The sequence below is a fragment of the Callospermophilus lateralis genome, chromosome 4 (assembly GCF_048772815.1).
Source record: "Callospermophilus lateralis isolate mCalLat2 chromosome 4, mCalLat2.hap1, whole genome shotgun sequence".
In the NCBI taxonomy this organism is placed as follows: Eukaryota; Metazoa; Chordata; class Mammalia; order Rodentia; family Sciuridae; genus Callospermophilus; species Callospermophilus lateralis.
In genome coordinates this window covers 126,702,483-126,728,796 of record NC_135308.1, presented here as the reverse complement: position 1 = coordinate 126,728,796, position 26,314 = coordinate 126,702,483, and the positions used below count along the sequence as shown (strand labels likewise).

The 26,314-nt window shown below is 33.4% G+C and overlaps 1 protein-coding gene across 7 annotated transcripts in view; it reads left to right on the top strand.

The window, feature by feature from the left end:
- Osbpl8 (oxysterol binding protein like 8) overlaps nucleotides 1-26,314 on the top strand; it is a 192,452-nt gene that overhangs the window by 125,524 nt on the left and 40,614 nt on the right. For all 7 annotated transcript variants that reach the window (XM_076854889.1, XM_076854893.1, XM_076854892.1 and 4 more), the window contains 5 exons: nucleotides 8,797-8,867; nucleotides 16,722-16,799; nucleotides 18,624-18,725; nucleotides 21,126-21,329; nucleotides 22,571-22,655. In XM_076854889.1, coding sequence (XP_076711004.1) covers nucleotides 8,797-8,867; nucleotides 16,722-16,799; nucleotides 18,624-18,725; nucleotides 21,126-21,329; nucleotides 22,571-22,655 — 540 coding nt within the window. The remainder of the gene's footprint in view (nucleotides 1-8,796; nucleotides 8,868-16,721; nucleotides 16,800-18,623; nucleotides 18,726-21,125; nucleotides 21,330-22,570; nucleotides 22,656-26,314) is intronic.

Genomic DNA, 26,314 nt, shown 5'->3' with positions numbered 1-26,314 from the left:
GGAAAGTTTCTTTCTTTCCATCTCTTACTTCTTCCTCAAGAAATATATTGGTTTAGCCTTTATAAAGAGCTGTAATATACAAATGGCACTCCTACCCAAGTACTCATAATGGTGCTGTGATGCCATGTGTTTTGTGTTTTGTTTATTTAGTTCATGTCTGTCTCTTCTTTCATTAATCTCAGCTGTTATTTCTAGATATGCTCATTGTGCCAGTCTCTAGAATAGTACCTAAGAATTAGAATAAATAAACTTTGAGCAAAGAAATCAACTATAAACAAATGCAGAGATTTTTTTTACTGTAAATTCTTTCTTTTTTTAGTGTAGCTTGACTTCTTAGAGACATTTTTTGTACAATTTTCTTGTTTCTGAGTTCAGTATAGTTAATATTAATATAGCAGTTCTGCATTTATTTTGTGGATATCCATTCTGCATTTGTAGATATCTAATATAAAGTCTCATTTTAATAAGACTGATAAAATTTGCTTTATTATATCTCAATATTAGTGAACCAGATTTAATTGAGATATTTAAAAAGTACTTGTATTATGTGACTAAATTAAAAGAGCAGAATTCTAATTTATTTAGGAATAATATTAGATTGTATTAGCAAGGGAAAGTAAGCCCTGTGTATTAGAATTTTTTTTCTTATAGTGCATACAAGACTCTTTCTTTAGAGTCTAATTGATTTTCCCCTAACAACAGGGCTGAACCACTGGGAGTTAAATCACTTGCCCCAAATCATACAGCTAGTGAATGGTGGTTTCAGAGTTTTTGACTGAGGTAATTTGATTCCATAGCTTATTCTTTTGACTATCCCATTGCTTTCAGTATAAGCAATTATCTTATGTATTTTTGTTTGAACACCTGGCTTCTCTCTAGACAGTAAAGAAGGGAATGATAGGGAACTATATATTTTCATGTTATTAGAAACATCTAGTGCAATGAATGACACATTGTAGGTACACAGTGTTTTGTTTAGTTGAATATTTATAAGGGATAAATTCATTATTTCTTACAAAACTGTACTATTTTTGAAAAGCATTGACAAAATTTCAAAATAGTAACTTGAAAAATAGGAAATTATATTTTTAAAGCCTACAAATTTGAGAAATAATAGGACAGAAGTTTTAGAAATCAAGTGAAAACAATAACTAAAATATTAAAAAATTACTGGAGATGCAGATGAATAATTAGTGAAGAGAAAGGTAGGCCTAAAGAAGTTACTTAGGATACAACAGAGGGAGGAAAAATATAGAAGAAAAGCTGAGACATGGAGAAAAAAAAAGGGGAAAAATCTGTCATGCATTTAAAAATTTTTCAATCAGAAAAGAAGCCAGGAAAATAATCTTTGAATATAATGGCTAATACTCTTCTACAGCTGATCAGTGACACCAGTCCACATCTTCCACCAAAGCAAAGCAGGATAAGCAGAAAAAAAAAATTATACCTAAATATGTCATAGTAAAATCAGAGGGAGAAGAATAGACATTAAACTAACTCTTATCTGACTTCTTAACCTTCTTAACTGAAATAGTAGAAACCAGAAAGAGCTTGGAAGGATATTTTCTTTTTTTCTTCCTTCCTTCCTCCCTCCCTCCCTCCCTCCCTTCCTCCCCCCCTTCCTCCCCCTTCCTCCCCCTTCCTCCCCCTTCCTCTTCCTTCCTTTTTTGGATTGAACTCAGGGGACTTGACCACTGAGCTACATCCCCAACCCTATTTTGTATTTTATTTAGGGACAGGGTCTCACTGAGTTGCTTAGTGCCTTGCCAGTCCTGAGGCGGGCTTTGAACTCAGGATCCTCATGCCTCAGCCTCCCAATGGAAGGATATTTTCAATAGGCTAAAAATAAGTAATTGCCAATGTAAAATTCTATGCCTCTTAAAAACAACAACAACAACCTGTAACAGTGAAGGTCAAGTAAATACTTTAGACATAGACAAGCTGGGATAAAGGTAAGAATAGAAATTAATGGACTAGCCAGATGCGGTGGTGCAGGCCTGTAATCCAGTAGCTCCTGAGGCTGAGGCAAGAGGATCCAGGAGTTCAGACCCAGTCTTAGCAACTTAGTGAGGCCCTAATGAGATGTGTCTCTAAATAAAATATAAAAAAGGGTTGGGGATGTCGCTCACTGGTTAAGTGTCCAATCCCTTGTGCCAGGAAAAAAAAAAAAAAAAAAAGTTCAATCCCTTGCGCCAGAAAAAAAAAAAAAAAAAAAGGAAAAGAAAAAGAAATTAATGGAATAGAGAATCCATATATTGTAGAAAGGATCAATAAAACCCAAAATTGATTCTTTGAAAAAGATTACTAAGGTAGATAATACTTTGGTAAGACTGATAAGGAAAAAGAAAAGAGACAGGTAACCGGAATCAGAGATAAAAAAGGAGGAAACAAGTAATCTCTATATGCTGGTCTGTTCTAAAGTCTATTTCAAGTAGTCAGATTCAATAAAGAAGAAAATACATTATGACTAATTTGAATGAGAACCTAAGAATACAGAATTGACTTAACATTAGAAATTAATATTGTTTACTACAGTCACAGATTAAAGGCAGAAAAAATCATATGCTTTTCTCAATAGATACGGGGAAACTTTTTGGTAAAATTCAAGTTTTATTTAAAAAAAAAACTGTCATTATTTTTTGGTACTGGAAATGGAACCCAGGGCCTTGTACATGCTGAGCAAATTGTATCTAGTGCTGATTTATACCCCTAGTCCTTATTTTACTTTCTTTTGAGACTCGGCCTCATGAGTAGTTGGGATTACAGGCATGCAGCATTGTACTAGCTCAAATTTCAGTCTTGAAAACTCTTAGAAAACTAGAAGGAATGAACTTTTTTACAATTTCTGTATCAATATGTATACCTAAATCATGTATATATCAATATTCATATGGAAAATATACAGAAAATAAGATTAAATATAATGGTGAAATGCTGATCAGTTTCCTTTTTGATACAAGACAAGAATGCTAGTGATCACCATATCTAGTCAATATTGTACTTGAGGTTCTCAGTGAAACAGAATAGAAAAACCAGAAATTAACCTACATACATAAGAATACTTAACACATGAAAAGATAGCACTGCAGACCAGTGAATAAAAGACATTCTTTTTAATAAATGGGAGAGGGTCAATTTGCTATCTAAATGGGAAGAAAGTGAAATTTTACCTCTGTATTACACCATACTCAAGTGTTAGTTCCAGGTGAATCAAAGACATAAATGTAAACCAAAACTACATTATTGGAAAATGTCTTATTGAACACAGACTTAGGAAAGAATTTCTTAAAACACCAAGGCATTACCCATTAAAGAAAGAGATGGCTGAATTTATCAATAGTAAAATTAAGAGCTCTTTGCAAAAGAAACCATAGAGCATATAGAGAGACAAGCCATAGAGAGATTTTTGCAACAAATAAAGTTAGCCAAGGACCAGTATTGATAATATATTTTTTAAAAAATTCCATGTAATCAGTAACAGACAGACATCCAGGTTTTTTTTTTTTTTTTAAGAATGATAGATCTGAGAGTTCTTCTCAGTTGTAAAATTAAAATAGCCAGTTAATATTTTAGAAAATGTTCAATACCATTAATAATCAGGAACATGGAAATTGATTGTTGATAAATTACACATCCATCATATTGGCAAAAAAATATTAAAAATTTGTAGCATACTGATGTTATCATGAATGTGTAGAAAGGAGAACTTTTGTACATTTAAATAATTTGAAATCATTAAAATTGAAGATATACCAGTAAATAATTCAGAAATTCTGCTTTTAGGTTTAAATCTTAAAAAGAAACTCATGAATATGTGTACTTGTTACATTTCCAAGAATATTCAGCCCTGTTGTTCATAAAAGGGAAAAACTAGCAACAACCCTAGCATCTATTAATGTTTGAATGGATAAATAGCAGGATAGCTATGTAGTACAATTTGCAATTAGCAGTGAAAATGAATTAAATACCTGCTGTGACATGCTAGCAAATAACTGCGAAAGCCATGATACTTTTGAGGAGAATGGACTGTGATCAAGAATTGATCTGGGGAATATCTTATGGGATGTTAGCAGTTCTGTATTTTTTTGATTTGGGTGGTGGTTATATAAGTATTCCTTCTATTTGTTTAATTATACATTTTTGTCTTATTCATTTTTCTAAAGGTGTGCTATATTTTCAATAAAAAAACTTTTGGAAGAAAACTGGAGTTCATTTTTATTAATTTTTTTTATCAACTGGTTAAATTTTTGAATTTGAAAAGATAAATAATATTGAAACTCTCTCTTTTTTTAAAATTTGCATACAGCATATAATGCAGTAAATACTGGAGTACAAATATGTGGGAAGTGTGGTGTATCTCAGAGAAGAGAAAGCTGACTGTGCATATGTAATAAGCAGGACCTTCCAGAAGTGACTTTGGGTTTTGAGAGGCATCATGACATTGTGGAAACATCGTGAATTTTAAAGTTAGACCTAAGTTGAATCAACTCTTGCTATTGTCACTTGTTGACAGTAGTCAGCTTGCTTAATTTCTGTGAGCTTTAGGTTTTTAACTTTTTTTTTCCAGCTATATAATATGGTTAATTTTTTTTCATGTGATGTTATGGTATAGATTAGAAGAAAGAGGCTGGAATGTAGTTTAGTGGTAGATTGCTTGCCTGTCATACATGAGACTCTGAGTTCAATCCCAAACACTACGAAAGGGATTGCAGGGAATATAAGAAAAAAGTGTAAGTAAGGCATCTAGCATAGTATCTTATAAGAGTTCCCACAAGCGGATATTGGCTACTTTATTGTTTTCATTAATATTATAGTGTTAATTATCACTATACTTGTCCTTATTATTAATAAACTATTCAGAAATTAGCCAGGTATTAATGATCACTATAGTTACTATAATACATTAATCAGAAATTAGCCAGGTGTAGAATAAGTTAAAGGGATATAAACTAAGTGGGAATGGATATCAAAGAAGGGAAAGTGTAATTAACTAGAAGATTAGGGAAGGTATATATTTCATGTTTATTTTTTTATTTCCACATAAAATATGGTTAAATGCATGCTTTTAAAATTTTCAGTCGTGCATAGACATGTATAATTACTTAGAGATTCTCGGAAAGTTCCCTCATGTCCCTTCCAGTCAGTATCTCCTGCAACAAAGGTGAATCTCTTTCTCTATGCCACAGATTAGGCTTGTAAATGGAATCATAGGGTACTTTTTTTTTTCATGGTGATAAGTGGCTTCTTTCACTCAATGTTATGTCTGGTTTTTTTTTTCTTTTTCATTACTGTGTAGTATCTTATTGTGTGAACATACTGTAATGTATTCATTTATTCTACTATTAATAACCATTTGAATCAGTTCCAGATTTTGAATAGTATAAAAAAAAGCAGCTGTTAACCTTCTTGTACTTCTCTCTTGATGGACATACATGCTAATTTCTGTTGGCTGTATCTAGGATTTGAATTTCTATGTGTTAAAATATATGAACACTCAGCTTTAGTGAAGGGAAAGTGAGGAACGAGAAACAGGTAAGCGAGATGGAGGCCAGGCAGAGATACACAAGAGAATTTATTTGTCAGAGCTGACAAATAAAGGTCATCTCTCTATAGTGGAGAGAGAGGCAAAACAGGCTTGAGTTCCAGGACTTTTACAAGGCAGGCTCAGGAATCAGATCCTGGCGGGATTGGGTTGGTATAAGGGAGTGGAGCCTTTCTCAGAAACACCCTTGGGCAGGAAAGCAAAACTTTTTCCTCAAAATGGTGGTTTTCACTTATGATGGCTGTTCAGATGCTAAGCAAAGATCTTACATTTAGTAGATACTGTCAGGTAGTTTTCCAGAGTGATTTATGCCACTTTATACTCCTGCCATTTATGAATATGATTCCAGTTACTCCACATTCTCATCCATACTTGAATGGCTTTAGTTCTTTTAATTTTAATTTTGATAGGAATGTTGTTTCTGTCTCATTCGTGGGAAGGGAGAGAATACTTAGAAAAGAATTTGCCACCCCAAATCATTAAAAGTAAATTTGGTAAAACTTGTAATCCTAAACTGTTCTTCATTATTGATAGTGTTCAATAATACATACTTCAGGATTTTGTCCACAAATGTAACTACTCTAAAGGAGTAAAGTAATACTTTAAAATATATTTTAAACAAATTCTGAATTCTCACACATAGTAGAAAATAAATAAAAGCTCAAGATATATTTTGACAGCTCCTTTGGGCGTCTTATAAATGTATTTTCATGACTGACTTAAAGTAAAGATATTTTACACACTTATAGGAAACCAGCTTTATTCAGCCTAATGGAAGAGTCCCTAGTATGATATTTTTCTCTTTGCTTCTTGGAATTTCCCTTGGGAACTGTTATGATTTGAATAGGAAGTATTCTCCTGAAAGCTCCTATGTTAATAGGGGAAGAATTGAAAGGAATTTGTTAGAATGTGAAGGCTGTAACCTAATCTGTCCATCCTAGTTTGAATAGACTAATTGGGTGGTAACTCTAGGCTGATGGGGAGTGACTGGAGGAGGTGAGTCACTGGGGTGTGGCATGGGGTGGGCCTGGAAGGGGTTATTTCTCCCCTGCCCCTTTTCTCTGTTTCTCTGATTCCTATGAATGGAGCACCACTCTCCCACCACCTTTTTGCCAAGATGTTTGTCTTACCTTGGGCCCAGAGCTATGGAATCGGCCCACCGTGGACTGAACCTCTGAACCATGAGCCAAAATAAATTTTTCCTCTCCTAAGTTGTCACAGCAACACAAATTTGACTAAAATAAATTTAACGTACAGCTTTGCAGTATTTTCATTTTAACACTTCCATTTTTATATGTTCTTTGCATTTTACACTGATGAACTACGTTTTTTACCTTTAGTTGAAACTCAAGGCACTTGACCAAACTTGGATATTTTAGGAAGCATTTTGCTTTACTCTTCTATAATTAAAGTAACTTGGAAGTCATCAGAACCTGATTATAAGTTAGATAATCGTGATTTGTAAGTCTAAGCTATATAGACTTTTAGAATGAGATTAATTTATTGAGTGTGACAGATAATATATAACCTAGGTTTATGGATGTCCTTTTCCAACACTTGAAACTTTCTGTAGACATATTTGTACTTTTAAAAAGTTTATTCTGACTTCCAACTTTGTTTCATTTGCTGTCCTATTTATTAAAAATTTGTGAGCTGGACATAGCGGTGCATACCTATAATTCCAGAGATTTGGGAGGCTAGGGCAGGGTCTAGGTTAGCCCCAGCAATTTAGCAAGATCCTGTGTCCCCCCACACCTCACAAAAAAAGAAAGAAAAAGAAAAAGAAAGAAAAGGAAGGAAGGACTGGAAATGTAGCTCAGTGGTAAAGCACCCCTGGGTTCAATTCCTATTACCAAAAAGTAAATAAGTAAATAAAATAAATAAATGATAGAAATAATATGTGAATATAGATAAATGAACTAGGCATTTTTCTTAATCTAATAAATGGATCTAGATTCAGGTAAAACTAAAATAACACTAGATTAATTGAAGTATGTTTCTGTGAGATTTTTTTCATTTACAATATATATTTAAAGAAAACATGAGTTCTTTTGCACATATGTTTAGATCTTGGAAGTAACTTAGGTTAGTCATTAGTATTAAAAATTACTTTGGAGCTAAAGAGAAATTAAGGAACATTCTGGTCTGGAAGCATTTCCCCTACCTACATTGTATATGCCAAGTTGTGTACTCATTCCAGGGAATAAATATCATTAAACTCTAAAAAAAATTACTTATAACTGTTTATTGCTTTGAATAAATACTTCAAAAATTTTTAATTGAATTGTGTAACTCTTTGGTTTACCTTATACTGAATTTTCAAATTTCTTTTGAGTTTTCATTTAAAATTTCATGTAATATTTATGGAAGTTTTTTCCCCTAGTATTAGAATTGAGTGATCCTTCTTTCCAGAGGAGCGGGGAAAAGGCTCTTTTTCATACTATAGAAATAACTTAATAAAACATCTGAATTTAAAAAAATAATGGATGGTCTTAGCTATTATGAATCAAATAGAAACAATAAGTGGTATCATTGATATACTAGAAATAATTTTCAAATGCTTCAAGTACTGGTACTATAATTATACATTTATTTTTTAATAAAGGCTTCTTTGGAACTAGAATAAATAATTATAGGGAGGGATTAATATTACCTGTCCTCAAAAATAGAATGATTCTTACTAAAATGTGTACTTTTTTTAATGCTTGTCATATATAATTTTCAGTAGTAACATTTCTTATTTGAGCCCTCCTGAGCTGGAATGTTCATCCTGCCTCAGACTCTCAAGAAACTGGGAGTGCATGCTATTGTACTCAGCTTCGATTTTTAAAAAAGTATATGTATCTCTCACTCCAGATTTATATTCCAATCTTCTTTTATCACCTATTTGTAATATTTTTATTGTTTGACAAGAGATTAAAAGTATGTTGGGTTTATTCTTTCAGTTTAGGATTCTTTGTTGGAAATGGGCACACTACAATAAAGGCTCTATGAGGGCTGATTTCATATATAGTGCTCTAGGTGTACAGAAAAGAGCTATTTAGTTTAATGTTGGAGGGTTTTAGGAAATATTTCATCATCTCTCTGAAACTGAATTAATTTATGTGTACAGTCTAGGCCTCCTGTACTGATGTTATAAAAGATAACGTATACTTGAAATTGAATGACATATATGTATATTTAATTTTTAATGTTAATGACTATATATGTTCAAAAGTAGTAATACTGAGATATTGACCTTTTTTTTCCCAAAGGTTTTGAAAGGGGGAAGGAAGATAATTCTCAAAATAAAGATGACTCTTCACTTTCTATATCAAAGAGCAAGGTAAGTATCTTGTTATCCCCAAATATATAATTACGACATTTTTATAATATTTAAGATGAGGGGATTTCAACTAAAATCCTGTCAAACTTTTATGAGATATTTTTATTTTGGTATGTCTAAGCCATATAGTATGTATGAAAAAAAATATTCTACTGGGTCTGATTTAAGCACTCTTGGTTAATGAAAAATATGTAATATTTCTGGTATGTGTAATACAACAGTACTTCTCAAACTGGAGACTTGGGGTTCCATTTAGAGATAGTCTCAGGGATATTGTCTTTTTAAAAAAAATTCTGTAGTGTTCAGAGTTTATTTACATGAAAAGAACACACATACACACACATACACATACACACACACACACACACACACACACGTACGTTACTGTTTCCCCCAGTTAATGGCCAATAATCTTAACATTAATACCTTACAATAAAAATATATTTTCTTAAAATATGGCATAGTTTTCTAAATAAATATTGCTCAAACTAAGATATTTATACATATTCTTAGGTCTATTGGGAGTTTTTTCTTGAAGAGTACATACCCAAATTTGAGAAACACTATAATGACGCCATGGTTTCCCTGTGTGTTTGCTGTTCATTGAATTTTCTAAAATTTGTCAAGAAATTTGACTTTTGATTGCCCTTTCTGATCAAATTTAGTATTAGCAGGAACAGCTTTTATGTTGTGGAAATAAATCTTAGTGACTGTAAGAAACTATTTCATAAGGCAGTGAATTCTCTGCTATTCTCAGCAGCAGGTTTTGCACTTACTGCCTTATATTTTCAGCCCTTAATTTTGGGAGTGATTGAGAGGATTGCACAATATCTTTTTATGTATGATTTTATATGAATGCTATTCACACTTTTCAAGTATTCATTACATAAAGTCCATCTATCAATGTATGTAAAGTATTTAAGATGGAAGTTTTAACACTACATTGTATTTATATAATATTCATGAGAAATGCCATGATAAGATATGGAAGATTTCTTTTCCTACCCATTGCTAGGTTCATGGCTGAGACCCCTTTAACAAAAGACAGATGAACAAGAGAAAAGAAACTTTATTTAATCTCAGTTCTATTTAATACCGGAACCTTCAGAAATGAATACCCATAGAAATGGGGAAATCTGTGTGTTTCTGCTTTGTTTTGATGAAAAGTATATGGTCATATTATAATTGGACAAAGAGGGTTATGATCTAGTGGCAGCAAACTGGGGAAACTCAGGAAGGCTGTTTATTCATATTCTTCTTGGGTCTCTACGTCTTTGAATCCTTTCTTCTGATCGTAGGGAAAGCATCTGTCTCAGAGGAGTATTAGAGAAAGTTTTTGTGACCTACTTCAGGGGAAAAAGGAAAGAGAAGGTCAGAGAGTAATTTTCTGCCTTTACAGTTTTCTCAGTTTCCTTCATGCTAAATACACAATATCCCAAGATGCCATTTTTTTTGAGTAGTGTCATCTGAGCCCTTTCAGTCATTTTACATGATCTGTGTAATTAAAGAAAATAAGAGAAGAAGTCATGTGTTTTGACTGCCACAACTAGAAATAGTGGAATTTATAGTATTTTTAAAAACTTTATTTTCAAGCAATTAATTCCTAAATTGGTGAACGTATAGTATAATGATATTCCTACTCAGAAACTTTAAACACTTAAACGCAAAAACCTACATACTATAGCCACCTATTTGTCACTCATATGTAGGTTTTGAAGGGTAGGGTAGGGTTGGGACCCGAATAGAAACATTGCATATCTTAATGAAAGCAATGTGTATTGATGAGAACAAAACAAACAGTAACAAATGAAAATTCATTACAGGAATTCAGCAACAGATTTGAGCAGGCACAAGACAGAATAAACAATTGAAATTATCACATCTGAGGAGGATAATTCTCTCAGAGAATTATGCTTTGTGTAAAAGATAGCCTAGTCATATGTGGATCTTTAAATTTGATTAAAATAAAATAAATTTCAAAATTCAGTTTCTCAGTTAATCTGGTCATATTTCTCATGCTCAGTAACCACATATAGAACATCTATAATTTAGGAAGTTCTACTAGATAGTGCTGCTTTCACATCAAGAGAGTGTTTCAGTCTTTAATCCATTATCTATGAGTTTTTAGGTGCTCATTACAATGATATTAATAGTTACTTTTTGTTAAGTTTATTGCAATACCATTTTAACTCATAACAATCCTAGTAGTCAGGTTTCATTTGGCCCAATTTTATAAGTGAGCCAGCTCACTTTTAAGTGAGCTCAGAGAAATTAAGTACCTCTCCAAAGGTCAGAGTAACTTCTAAGTGGTAAAACTAGAATCCAGAGTGGCTTCATGAAAAGGAGATAGGATCTACCTTTCAGATTGTTATGTGGAAAGTTCCTGGCAAAGTACCTGGTTAATAATTGGTGTTTAAGAATTCATTTTATTATTCTGAATAAAGGATTACAGTGAATCAGTGATATTCTTAGCATGGTAACTATTTGGTGTAAGTAAAATTATACTCATCGTGTCACTTTTCAAGAGCCGAAACTTACTAATTCTCTCCTAACTTGGATTTAATCTTAGTTTATCCTGGAGATCTATATTAGCTAGTTTGTTCCTAAATATTTTAACATGTAACTCACTCTATTGTTTTTTGCAACAACAGTAAAATTTATACATTCATAACTGGACCTTATTTTCATGGCATTCTTAAGATTCTTATTTGTACTTAAGTAATTTTGGGTAGCAAAATTTCACAGTTTTTCCTATGATCTATATAACTGATATCAACAAACAATTTTAACTTTATGCTTTTATGAACCTTATGCAAAAAGTATAAAAACTGTCAAAAGACGTGGGTTTTAATGTTATTTCTTAAAATGCATAATTAGAACATTAAGCACAATGAAATATACCCTCCTCATCCCCAAAACATTTTTAAAATGAAGGCAATTCCTTTTTCTCATGTATCTTTGCCTAGGTCTTTTCATCATATGAATGAGTGAATTTAAAAAGTTGAGTTAATCAGATTATCCCAAAGTATCATTTTAAAATAAATTTTTAATTGTCTATCTCAATGAAAGTTAAGAGCCAGCATAATTAAAGTGTCTAGTGAGATAAAAGGAATCCTGTTACAAGGATGAGGAGTTTCTGAGCCTAGATCTTTTTAACTTGAGTCTCCAAACATCTATCTACTTGCCTGGAGGTATCATAAGTTATCTATTACTTACTTTAAAAAAAATCTTAACTTGAATATTAAAAAAAAATCATTCCAGTCTGAAATATCTTTGTAATAACAGTAATTAATCATTGTTGTTCCTTATAAGTATAGTAAGTCATAGTTTCCAGGGGGAAATCTTAAGAACCTTCATACATTAATGCCCTATTTATCTTGAACTCAGGGGCACTTGACCACTGAGCCACATCCCCAGCCCTATTTTGTATTTTATTTAGAGACAGACTCTCACTGAGTTGCTTAGTGCCTCGCTTTTGCTGAGGCTGACTTTGAACTCGCAATCCTCCTGCCTCAGCCTCCCAAGCCATTGGGATTACAGGCCATTTAATATAGAGATAAAAATTTTTATACATTAAACCCTATGGTCATCATTAAGCTAGTGGTCCATAAAGGTTATGATGAAAAATAAGCTTAGTTTAGTAAAATAGTTTCAAAAAAGATGGTTTTTGGTTGATTGATTGTATTTCTTCTGTGATACAGTCAACCGATAAACATGAAAAAATGTTCATCTCTAGCGACTAGAGAAATGCAAATCAAAGCTACTCTTAAGATTTCATCTCACTCCAATCAGAATGGCAATTATCAAGAATACAAGTGTTGGTGAGGATGTGGGAGAAAGGTACACTAATACTTTGCTGGTAGGACTGCAAATTTGTGCAACCACTATGGAAAGCAGTGCATAGATGCCTCAGAAAACTTGAAATGGAACCACCAGTTGACCTAGTTATCCCACTCCTCAATCCATACCCAAAGAACTTAAAATCAGTGTATTATAGTGACTCAGCCACATCAATGTTCATAGCAGCTCAATTCACAATAGCTAAACTGTGGAACCAACCTAGATGCCCTTCAGTAGATGAATGGATAAAGAAACTGGTGTATATATATACAATGGAATATTACTCAACTTTAAAGAAAAATGAAATTATGGCATTTGCAGGTAAATGGATGGATTTGGAGAATATCATGCTAAGCAAAATAAGCCATTTTCCCAAAACCAAAGGCCAAATGTTCTCTCTTGTAAGTGGACACTGATCTATAATGGTACAGGGTGTGTAGGAAGAATGGAGGAAATTTGATTGGGCAAAGGTGGGGGGAGAAAAGGGGAAATGGGGACAGGAAAGATGGTTGAATAAGATGACATCATTACCCTAGGTACATGTATGACTGCACATATGGTGTGACTCTACATCATATACAATCAGAAAAATGAAAAGTTGTGCTCCATTTGTGTACAATGAATCGAAATACATTCTGCTGTCATATGTAACTAATTAGAACAAATTTTAAAAAGTTAAAAAACAAAGTGTTGGTGAGGATGTGGGAAGATATACTCATACATTGCTGGTAGGACTGGAAATTGGTGCAACCACTAAGGAAAGCAGTATGGAGATTCTTCAGAAAACCTGGAATAGAACCACCATTTGACCCCGCTATTCCACTCCTTGGTTTATAATCAGCATACTGCAGTGACACAGTGCTTATAGCAGCTCAATTCATAATAGCTAAACTGTGGACTCAACCTAGATGCCCTTCCACAAATGAATGGATAAAGAAAATATGGTACATTATACACAATGGAATATTACTCAGCCTTAAAGAAGAATGAAATTGTGGCATTTGCAGGTAAATGGATGGAGTTGGAGAAGATCAGGCTGAGCGAAATAAGCCAAACCCAAAAAACCAAAGGCCGAATGTTTTCTTGATAAGTAGATACTAATCTACTGGGGCGGAGCCGGTGAAGGAACTTTGGATTGTGCAGAAGGGAGTGAGGGGAGGGGAGCGGATATATGGATGGGAAGGACTATGGAATGAGACAGATATTATTACCCTGTATACATGTATGATTACATTACCTGTGTGACTTTACACTATGTTCAGCTAGAGGAAGGAGAAATTGTGCTCCATTTCTGTACAGTGTGTCAAAATGCATTCTAGTGTCATGTGCAACTAATTAGGACAAATAAAAAAATAGATTTTTTTTTTAGATTTTGTTTTTTTAAAGGTGTGTTGATTCAGAAAATGAGGTAATGATGTATGGGTGATAGAACTTGGTCACTGGGTCATTGTTTTGTCAGAAGTGGACTGTACATATGGCATGACTCCTGGATGTCTATGTACTCTGATTTACCTTGCTCCTGTGATGTCCTTCTGGCCTGCTTGTTCCTGTTGTAGTAGAATCTTTTAGAAATAATCAAGTCAGAGCTTGTCATTTGCAGTTGTTGGGAAAACATTTCCTCTTATTCATAAAGATAAATTTTATATTTAAGTCTGGTTGAGATATTTTTGAATAGTTTTAAATGTGAGAAATCAATGTAGTGTAATTACAAGAGCATGAGACTAGGAGTTAGTCCAGGGTAAACGTTCGTGTTTGTCTATTGGTGGCTGGATGACTCTGGGAAGATAATTCAATCGTTGGTCTTCGTTTACTTATTAGTAAAGGTGGGGATATTACTACTATCTCATGGGGTTGCTTTTGAATATTAAAACAGCGCATAGAAAAGTGTTTAAAATAGTATTTGGTAAATAGTAAACAACTATTAACTTTTATTAACTTTTAAGGTAATCTTCATTTAATATTAATTAAGAACTACCTTACAGTACACATAATTTTCCTGTTAAGTTGTGGGAAATTAAATTTCATGAACATTTTAAGCCATCATATTCCTCTGACAGCAGCCATACCATCTTTGGGTTCCCAAGGCCAATAAGAAGACAGAGACCTGCTTAACTGAAGGAATTTGTACAATTCTTTCGTATCACAATGCATGCCATCATTATCATGGTAATAAGCAATGTGATGTTTCAAGCCCAGTTTTTAAATCAATAATTTTAACAAAAGTTCAGCCAGGTTGGTCCCCCACTTTTATGTTAGAATTATTTGTAGTTCCCTTTTGATGCATCAGTTACTCCTACCATAATCATAACCTATATTATATTTCACATTTTTATTTAATTTTTATTTTTTAGTGTCACATTTGTTTTCATTTTATTAGTTGATTAAAATTTATTTCTTCAGGTAACTGGATGTCATTAATCAGTAAACATGGTATCTGTCTTCATGGGTCTTAAAATTGAGAGTTTGCACCCAACAGTTTTCATCCTTGATTTTATCTAGTGATATGATGCAGATTTGACCATTCAACATTTGAAAACCAAGTAGCCAGCATTTTTAGCAGATGAGAGAAATACCTAGATTATTTTAATTTATATAGTGTTTAAACACCAGTATTCTTAGACTCTGTTTCTTCCTACCTATACAGTGAACCTAGATTGTTTGAATATCTTAAATTTACTTCCACACTTTTAGTTTATATTTCACATTTTTATTAAATTTTTAAGTGTCACATTTGTTTTCATTTTATTGATTAAAATTTATTTCTTCAGGTGACTGGATGTCATTAATGAGTAAACATGATGTCTGCCTTCATGGGTCTTAAAATTGAGCGTTTGCATCCAACAGTTTTCATCCTTGATTTTATCTAGTGATATGATGCAGATTTGACCCTTTGACATTTCAAAACCATATTTGGATTAAGTCCCTTGTAATGTCCTTGCTGTATGAATATTGCTAAGAACATCAAGTACTTTCTCCTATGTTGAATAATAAATAAAAATAACAATTAGAGGACATGAAAGGAGTATGTTTAATTTTGTTGTTCCATGATTAATAGACACAGCTTGTAGGTTTATGCTTTCCTACTGTGGTGAAAGATTAGTGGTACTGGATTAGGAGACCCAAGTTCTGATCACTGCTATGTTAATGATGATAAGTTTGCAAAAACAATCTCCCTGAACCTCCCTTTCATAACTTATAAAACAGAGATAAAACTGCTCTTATTCTCATTTTTCAAGGTTATTATGAAGATTAAATAAGAATGTGAAAAATCAACTGAAAGTCTGGAAGCAAATTTAAGACACTAGGTCCCTGGATAGGTAGGAAGAAGTAGACCCTAGGAATATTGGTGTGTAAACACTGTCTGAATTACCATAGTCTAATACTAATTTCTGAAGACTATTTCTTCTCACTGGAGGAAGACTAGTTATAGGGTAGTGTATGCAGCATCATGATAAAATATTCAAGGTATGTTTTTTATTTAGAATACTTTAATTGTTTAAAAAAGCATTGTTTTGGCTTACTTTATCCTAATAATAATTACACAATTGTGTGTATTCTTAGAAATACTCTGAATAATAGAATGGAAAAATTTGGAAATGCTCTTTACTTAGCTTCACATTTCAGGTTAATTTTTGACAAGTTTTTACTTTTGAGTATTTGTAGGTTTAACATTTAAAAAATATATTTTTAGTTGTAGATGGACACAATATTTTTATTTTAATTATTTATTCTTATGTGGTGCTGAGGATCGAATGCAGTGCTTCTTTATACATGCTAGGCAAGCACTCTACCACTGAGCTCCACCTGCAGCTCCCGACATGTTTAAAAACAAAACAAAACAAAACAAAACACAAATACTATATAGGGAAAACCAGTACTTGAAAATCTACTTTTATTTATGATAGCAGTAAATGGGAAGAATGTGAGAAGCATAACTTTAAGTTCTATATGACATGTGTAGATTATATGAAGGTTTTAATTATTTCTCTTCTTTTCAATTCTGTGTGATTTTAGTCTGAATCTAAACTTTATAATGGCTCAGAAAAGGACAGTTCAACTTCAAGCAAGCTCACAAAAAAAGAATCTCTTAAGGTTAGTTTCCATAATTATTTCTGGAAAATAACTTACATTATGCTTAGTATGTGCTTTTGAAAGCAAGCTATTAAGAAATATTCATGTGCATTCCTAAAAGAGGATTTAAAATACCTCAAGGGACAGTTGAACAGGCACACAAAGAAAATGTTATTTGTATGGTCACGGAAGTCAGATGATGATACTGCTTGATAATTGTCCAGAGCAGCCTGCTTTAAGGACCTGGTATCTCTTCACGGGTGAGTGGGCATATCACCGTGTTCTGAAACACCTGTTAGGAATCACTGGTACCCATGAAATTACATTTTGCTAACTTCCTGGTCATTTGCTAAATTTGACCCATGGGTGGATGGATATATTTTGTTTGACCTGAATAACATTTTAAAATTTTGAGCCAACAATTTAAAGTCCAGATTTCCTATTTCTCTTAAGAAATATGTAATGTTAGACCTGTCTTACTCAATGGTCTTAGAAGCTGAAGTTTAAGGAATATGTGATTTTAACTGTCTCCTGTCCTTATTTAGTATGTTTTACCTATTGTATTCCATACCTAGCTAGTCCTGTATACATTTGCATTTGCATATTAAATCTGTTAATTTAGATACACATATTTAAAAAGACCAAAAGTCTAATGCTTTGGGGGTATAAAATTATTAAAATTTTATTCTGCATGTGTAGTCTCTTTCCATTAAATGGAACTTTTCTGGTAAAAGATTTTATATTGTAATTTTTGAAAAATGTAGTCACCAATAGGTTGTCATTACTCTTCCTATATCCAAATGTAAAGAAAGCAATAATACTTTATTAATTTACTGCTGCTTTCCCATATTATCTCGTAAGTAACTTAATTATGAAGGTAAAACTTTGATCTTCTGAATGCGTTAATTTCATCCATGGTTTTTTAATTGTTTATATCTTACATTTTAGTATTAGGAAAGAAAACAAGGCTTCATTTGCAAATAATTGCAGCATTGTTTCTAATAAACAAAAACTAGTAGCAAAGTAGATTGCTATCCTTAAGAGAATTCATTAAAAAACAAATGGTACAATATAACCTAAAAGTACACAGAGTAGCTTTGAGAGTCAGTCTGCCTCTGTTTGAATCCTGACTCCACAATTTCCTGTGTTCCTGGACAAGGTACTCTCTCTGCCTCAGTTTTTTCATTTGTGCAATAAGGTTAATAATAGTTCTACTTCAAAAAGTTATTGTGATGTTTAAATGAAGTAATTGGAATACAGGTGAAGAAACCCTTGATTGGTTCATAGATTGTCATCAATGATAGCTCTCTCATTTTTTTTACCTACTAGGAATTCTATGGAGTAATTAAAAAAAAAATAAGATAGTCATGCAGTCTCCAAAAAAATATTAAATGGGAGAAATTTTTATGTGTTAAAAAAAGAACTACAAAGGCTATGTATTTCTATAGATTGTATACATAGAAATAAGTCTGAAAGTATGGTTTTCCAGAAGGTTAACTGGGGCTAGTTCTGGGGATTGGACGAAGATGGAATGTAATAAAGAGTTTAGCTTTGTGCTGTTTGAAATTTTTGCCATGAGATTGTATTCATGTATGTTTTAATTAAAAAGAGATAAAATTATTTTTAAAGCCATAGAAAACTGAACCAGTAATCAGAAAAGCTAGTTTTAAGCAATGTAGGTTTTCTAAAAATTTCTCCCAGATATAAAACAGCCATCCAAATACATGATAACTTTTTTATGCTCATGAGGCTTAGCAGTTCATAGACTACATTCTCTAGACCTAAAAAATTGAAAAAAAATGCTTCCATTGAGTTTTTAATTTTTCCATTATTTATATAAAATAGGTGCAAAAGAAAAATTACCGAGAAGAAAAGAAAAGAGCCACGAAGGAGTTGCTCAGTACCATCACAGATCCTTCTGTTATTGTTATGGCTGACTGGTTAAAGGTCAGTGAGTTTGCATCTTGAGTTCAGCTTGCTGTATATTTACCTACTAGAATGGAAAAACCCAGAGTGTACTGAAAACCCAAAGACACTTGCTAGGTGATCCTTGTTCACTGGTGAGGAAATTATTAAGTGTATCTCAGAGGTTTTATGTTCCGATCTTAATGGGGAGAAGGAACTTTAATATCTCTCTTAACAATAAGATCAAATATGCATAGCATTTCTTTTAAAAAGAGTTTTGTGTGATGTTATGTATGATGTTAAGTATTTTGCTTACTACTCAAATTATTGTTGTATACTTGGCATATGCATTATTGAGGAAAAAATGAGGCAAAGTTAATATAAAAGTTACCATTTGAAAAGTATTAGTTAGACATACATACTGCTACTTCCATATGTTATTCTTTTGACCTCTGGTTATTTTTATTTTTATTTCCTTTTCTCTCATCTCAGTCACTCTACCCTCTTCCTCATTTTTATCTGAGGGATATCTGGTAAGAATCTTTCAAACTACTCTTCGTAGGGCTGGGGATATCTCAATGGTAGAGTGCTTATCTAGCATGCATGAGGCCCTGGGTTCAAACCCCAGCACTGCAAAAGAAAAGCAAAAAAAGAGAATAAACTTATAAGATTTTAATTCCCAGAAATTTGTTATACCTAGCAGTACCTAGCATTCACCTAAGATTCACCACATCCTTGAAGGCTTTCCAGTTTGCTCAAGAGTTGGTAAGACCTCCAACCTAATAACCCTTATGAAACCTATTATGTAAGTTCTCACTAAATTGGCAATCTAATGGTAGTTTCCCTGACAATTTAAGTAACACCAAGATTGTCTTCAATCTTACACTGAAAACACCTTCTGGTTTAATTTGGCTCTACTTAGAGATGTTTTAACTCCAGATCTCACTCCCTACCCCCGAGTCAAGCCTATCTTCTTTACTGGCTTTTTAAAACACTTCACTGGCTTTTAAAACCTACATTCTGGTAATTTGTCCTCTGTGACATATTGTCAAATCTTTACCATCGAGAATTTTATCTGAGGGTAATTCCTTTCCTTTTGCTTCTTTTGTCTTACCATCTCTTTTACATGTATATCTACCTTTTTCTTAAAATTTTTCACTTTTCTTAATACGTGGCTCCAAATTACCCCCTTTTCAATTTTTCTCATTTAGAATTACTGCAGTATATCTATTTGGGAGTTAGGAAATTCTACGTTTATTTCATAATTTATGTAAGTACCTCAAGAGAACAGATGCTTTAAAGTAAATAAAAGTGAGGATAATTCCTATTTTTAAAATTTCTAAATTTTAACATTCTTTTCAATATTGTGAATTCAGTAAGTTGCCTAGAAACAATTTCAATAGATTTTAGAAATAGAGAATTATTGAAAATAAGTATAGGCTTATTAACATAGCATTAAATCTTAGGATAAGGAACATTTTATGAGAAGATTCATGTAATTTGTGTTTTAAAATTTCCTCCAAGAAATTTACATATCATGCTTTATGTAATCACTAAAAACAAAGTAATTTTGGAAGACTTTAAGGGTCAAGGAAGAGGTTCGTTCTCATTCCTACCATTCATCCACTAGAGAATTCCTGGTATGTGCCAGCAGTGTTTTCAGCACTATTGATGCAGTGATAAGGGGGAAAAGGTAGAAAAGGCAAAAATAACCATTTATTCACATAAAGTTACAGCTTTATAAATGCTACAAAAAGAACTGCAGTACTAGTAAAGAGAGAGAGAGAGAGAATTTTTTTTTAATATTTATTTTTTTTAGTTTTTCGGTGGACACAACATCTTTGTTTGTATGTGGTGCTGAGGATCGAACCTGGGCCACACACATGCCAGGCGAGCGCGCTACCGCTTGAGCCACATCCCCAGCCCAGTACTGGTATATTTTAATGGCTTCTCACTCTGGAAACTCTTCTACTTGGTACATTTTCTTTAACTGTTGAACTAGTCTTCTACTGAAACTTAAGTTGCTGCTGGGCATGTGGCACATGCCTACAATCCCAGCTGTTCCGGAGGCTGAGACAGGAGGCTTGCAATTTCAAGGTCAGCTTTAGCAACTTAGCAAGATCTTGTCTCAAAAGATCTTACAAAGTTAAGATCTCTTAATTCTTATTCTACCACTAGGACCAGTGGTAGAATACTTGCCCAGGAAGTTCAAGGCTCGGGGTTTGATCCCCAGCACTCTCCTGCCCATAAAGTCCTTACAAGTAGGAGCCATATTATTTCACATCTATATTCAGTGCTTGCTATGTGGTATCTTTTTAAAGAAATATAAAAAAAATGTACATGCTAAGGATACTTTGAAATCCTATTTGCAATTATTCAGTTTGTATCTTATGGACAAGAAGAACAAATATTTATTCCTTAAATGAACTTATCTTTCTCCAGATTCGTGGTACTTTAAAGAGCTGGACCAAGTTGTGGTGTGTGTTGAAACCTGGGGTGCTACTGATATATAAAACACAAAAAAATGGTCAGTGGGTTGGAACAGTCCTTCTGAATGCCTGTGAAATCATTGAGCGTCCATCAAAAAAAGATGGCTTTTGTTTCAAACTTTTCCATCCATTGGAGCAGTCTATTTGGGCAGTAAAGGTAAGCACTTTTCAAGGTAAAAAGTAAAGATGAAAATCTGAGTAGAATTACGATAAATCAGTCAGTTGATTTCTGTCTTCCCAGAATTCAAAGTTGTTCCTGTTTTTGAGAGCATTATTTCCTGTCTGTAATCACAATGTAACATGCACCAAAAGACTGTTTATCTTTAAGAACAATTTTTCCAGAAAATGTGAACAATTTTTCCAGAAAATATTTCCCAAATTTATATTGCATTTTATTTCTCTTGTCCTTGGGGATTCAATTTATACTGTTTAGGTAAATTTTTAATTACTCTCTTTATAACATTGCATTATATTTACTTTTTCTTCTTCATCAGAATGGTAAGAACTCCTAAAACAGAAACTGCCATTTATTTTGTGATTTTCCCTGTAGTGATGTCAATGTGAGATGGGGAGTCTAGAAGCAGAAGCTGTCCTCAGCATTTTTATAACTAAAGAGCACTACTGAGGTCACTAATGTGCTGTAAAAGCAGAAGTAAACGGGGAGGTAGAAGTGCCTTAGGTGATTAACTTTCAAGGCATTCTACAAGCAGTCGCCATGCAATACATACTAAATCAGGATCTAGTTTAAATTTTTATAAAGTGATCTTTATTTTCTAAGAAGGTCAATTACCCTTGAATAAGGGTTTGAAGTTCTCTTTTAAGGAAAACCACCTGAGATTAGTGCTAAGTTCAAGTAGCTTTACTTTGTGTGTGTGTGTGTGCACGCATGTTCAGTTAGACAATATCCATACACATAAAAAAAGACCTGAACTTTTAATCTTTAGTTCAGTAGTCATTGTAGCAATAAATTTAGTATTTCAGAGTTAGTTCCATTCTGGGCTTAGGTAATTCTGTTTTACTTGTGAACTATATTTACAGCTGTTTTCACTAGACTTCTAGAAATTTAGTGTTTCTTATCTAGTGGTATTTGTGGAATGGAAATTCTCTGGGTTTATTATGGTAAATTTTAGGTCTCTTTAATATGTAGGCAATATGTAGAGATAATATTTAAGTGATGCTAATTATCATTTGTTTAGTTTTCTGTTAAGGAGGTGAATTTTTTGGAGAAAAAATCTTGCCTTAATATTTAACCTTTGCATTCTCAGGAAGAATGAGATTAAAGCTGGTTTGCTTTTAAATTAGAATCTATGCCTGCTTTAGATTATTGTAAATAATGATAGATAAAACAAAGTTAAGATTTCTTAATTCTTATTATACACAATTTATTTTATTACTAAGGGTCCAAAAGGTGAAGCAGTTGGGTCCATAACTCAGCCCTTACCTAGCAGTTATTTGATCATCCGAGCTACTTCAGAGTCAGATGGTAAGTATAATTTTTGATGGACAGGATTTTGGTTTTCATTTTTAAGAGCTTTTTTATGTATCACTTTGTATTGTTTCTGGAGGAAGTCTGTGTTTAGTAGGACTTGAAGTAGAAATATTGGAACCATAAGTTACTTAGAATATTTTATGTGTTGTAAACTTGGTAGACAGAAATCTGACAGGAAAGAAACATCTTATAATTGAGCCATGTGTTAGTTTAGTTTCCTTCTTCATCCTCCACTTACCCATTAATCCCTTTTTGACTTCTTAGTGTTCTTCTTGGTAAATCATAAAGTTTTATCATTTTTGGAGATACATTTGTTTATATTTCATCACTAAATAGTAACATTTATGAGACACATATATACTGTTGGTTTTATTTTATGTAAAAAAATATTAAAGTACACAGTCTTTATTTTATACTTTATAACTTGATACCTCATTCATGAAGCAAATATGGGGAGAGCAAAACTTATTTATATGAAAGCAAGGTAACTTTAAAAGCTTAATAATTGATAATGGCTCTGTGCTTTTATGTTGCATAGTTTTTATTAGCTTGAAGTAGGGAATCTTCTAAGCTTTCAAAGCTGATTTTTACCAGAAGATTATTTTTAATTAAAATATGGACCTGAACTTTTGATATGAAACTGTTTTGTGTAGCAGATATTGCTATCAGATTTTATTTTTTTTTAATTTTTTAATTTTTTATTTTTATTATTATTTTTTTTAGTTCTTGATATATCATATTTCACACTTTGATTCAAGTGGGATATGAACTCCCATTTTTACCCCGTATACAGATTGCAGAATCACATCAGTTGCACAACCATTGATTTACATATTGCCATTCTGGTGTCTGTTGTATTCTGCTGCCTTTCCTATCCTCTACTATCCCCCCTCCCCCCTCCCCTCCCCTCTTCTCTCTCTACCCCCTCTACTGTAATTCATTTCTCCCCCTTATATTTTTCCTCCTTTCCCCTCACTTCCTCTTGTATGTAATTTTGTATACCCCTGAGGGTCTCCTTCCATTTACATGCAATTTCCCTTCTCTCTCCCTTTCCCTCCCACCTCTCATCCCTGTTTAATGTTAATCTTCTTCTCATGCTCTTTGTCCCTACTCTGTTCTTAGCTACTCTCCTTATATCAAAGAAGACATTTGGCATTTGTTTTTAAGGGATTGGCTAGCTTCACTAAGCATAATCTGCTCTAATGCCATCCATTTCCCTCCAAATTCTATGATTTTGTCATTTCTTAATGCAGAGTAATACTCCATTGTGTATAAATGCCACATTTTTTTTATCCATTCGTCTATTGAAGGGCATCTAGGTTGGTTCCACAGTCTTGCTATTGTGAATTGTGCTGCTATGAACATGGATGTAGCAGTGTCCCTATAGTGTGCTCTTTTTAGGTCTTTAGGGAATAGACCGAGTAGGGGAATAGCTGGATCAAATGGTGGTTCCATTCCGAGCTTTCCAAGAAATCTCCATACTGCTTTCCAAATTGGCCTCACCAATTTGCAGTCCCACCAGCAATGTACAAGAGTACCCTTTTCCCCACATCCTCGCCAGCACTTGTTGCTGTTTGACTTCCTAATGGCTGCCAATCTTACTGGAGTGAGATGGTACCTTAGGGTGGTTTTGATTTGCATTTCTCTGACTGCTAGAGATGGTGAGCATTTTTTCATATACTTGTTGATTGATTGTATGTCCTCCTCTGAGAAATTTCTGTTCAGGTCCTTGGCCCATTTGTTGATTGGGTTATTCGTTATCTCATTGTCTAATTTTTTTAGTTCTTTGTATATTCTGGATATTAGGACTCTGTCTGAAGTGTGAGGAGTAAAGATTTGTTCCCAGGACGTAGGCTCCCTATTTACCTCTCTTATTGTTTCTTTTGCTGAGAAAAAACTTTTTAGTTTGAGTAAGTCCCATTTGTTGATTCTAGTTATTAACTCTTGTGCTATGGGTGTCCTATTGAGGAATTTGGAGCCCGACCCCACAGTATGTAGATCATAGCCAACTTTTTCTTCTATCAGACGCCATGTCTCTGATTTGATATCAAGTTCCTTGATCCACTTTGAGTTAACTTTTGTGCATGGCGAGAGAAAGGGATTCAGTTTCATTTTGTTGCAAATGGATTTCCAGTTTTCCCAACACCATTTGTTGAAGATGCTATCCTTCTTCCATTGCATGCTTTTAGCCCCTTTATCGAATATAAGATAGTTGTAGTTTTGTGGGTTGGTTTCTGTGTCCTCTATTCTGTACCATTGGTCCACCCGCCTGTTTTGGTACCAGTACCATGCTGTTTTTGTTACTATTGCTCTGTAGTATAGTTTGAAGTCTGGTATAGCTATACCGCCTGATTCACACTTCCTGCTTAGCATTGTTTTTGCTAATCTGGGTCTTTTATTTTTCCATATGAATTTCATGATTGCTTTCTCTATTTCTACAAGAAATGCCGTTGGGATTTTGATTGGCATTGCATTAAACCTATAGAGAACTTTTGGTAATATCGCCATTTTGATGATGTTACTTCTACCTATCCATGAACAGGGTATATTTTTCCATCTTCTAAGATCTTCTTCTATTTCTCTCTTTAGGGTTCTGTAGTTTTCATTGTATAAGTCTTTCACCTCTTTTGTTAGGTTGATTCCCAAGTATTTTATTTTTTTTGAGGATATTGTGAATGGAGTGGTTATCCTCATTTCCATTTCAGAGGATTTGTCACTGATATACAGGAATGCCTTTGATTTATGCGTGTTGATTTTATAGCCTGCCACTTTGCTGAATTCATTTATTAGCTCTAATAGTTTCTTTGTAGACCCTTTTGGGTCTGCTAGGTATAGAATCATGTCATCTGCAAATAGTGATAATTTGAGTTCTTCTTTTCCTATTTTTATGCCTTTAATTTCTTTCATCTGTCTAATTGCTCTGGCCAGTGATTCGAGAACTATGTTGAACAGAAGTGGTGAGAGAGGGCATCCCTGTCTTGTTCCAGATTTTAGAGGGAATGCCTTCAGTTTTTCTCCATTCAGAATGATGCTAGCCTGAGGCTTGGCATAGATTGCTTTTACAATATTGAGGTATGTTCCTGTTATCCCTATTTTTTCTAGAGTTTTGAACATAAAGGGATGCTGTACTTTGTCGAATGCTTTTTCCGCATCTATCGAGATGATCATATGGTTCTTATTTTTAAGCCTAGTGATGTGGTGAATAACATTTATTGATTTCCGTATATTGAACCAGCCTTGCATCCCAGGGATAAATCCTACCTGATCATGGTGCACAATTTTTTTGATATGTTTTTGTATCCGGTTCGCCAGAAGTTTATTGAGGATTTTTGCATCTAGGTTCATTAGATATATTGGTCTGTAGTTTTCTTTCTTTGAAGTGTCTTTGTCTGGTTTAGGAATCAGGGTGATGTTGGCCTCATAGAATGAATTTGGAAGTTCTCCCTCTTTTTCTATTTCCTGAAATAGCTTGAAAAGTATTGGTATTAGTTCCTCTTTAAAGGTTTTGTAAAACTCTGCTGTATACCCATCCGGTCCTGGGCTTTTCTTAGTTGGTAGTCTTTTGATGGTATCTTCTATTTCCTCAATTGATATTGGTCTGTTTAGGTTGTCAATATCCTCCTGACTCAATCTGGGCAAATCATATGACTTAA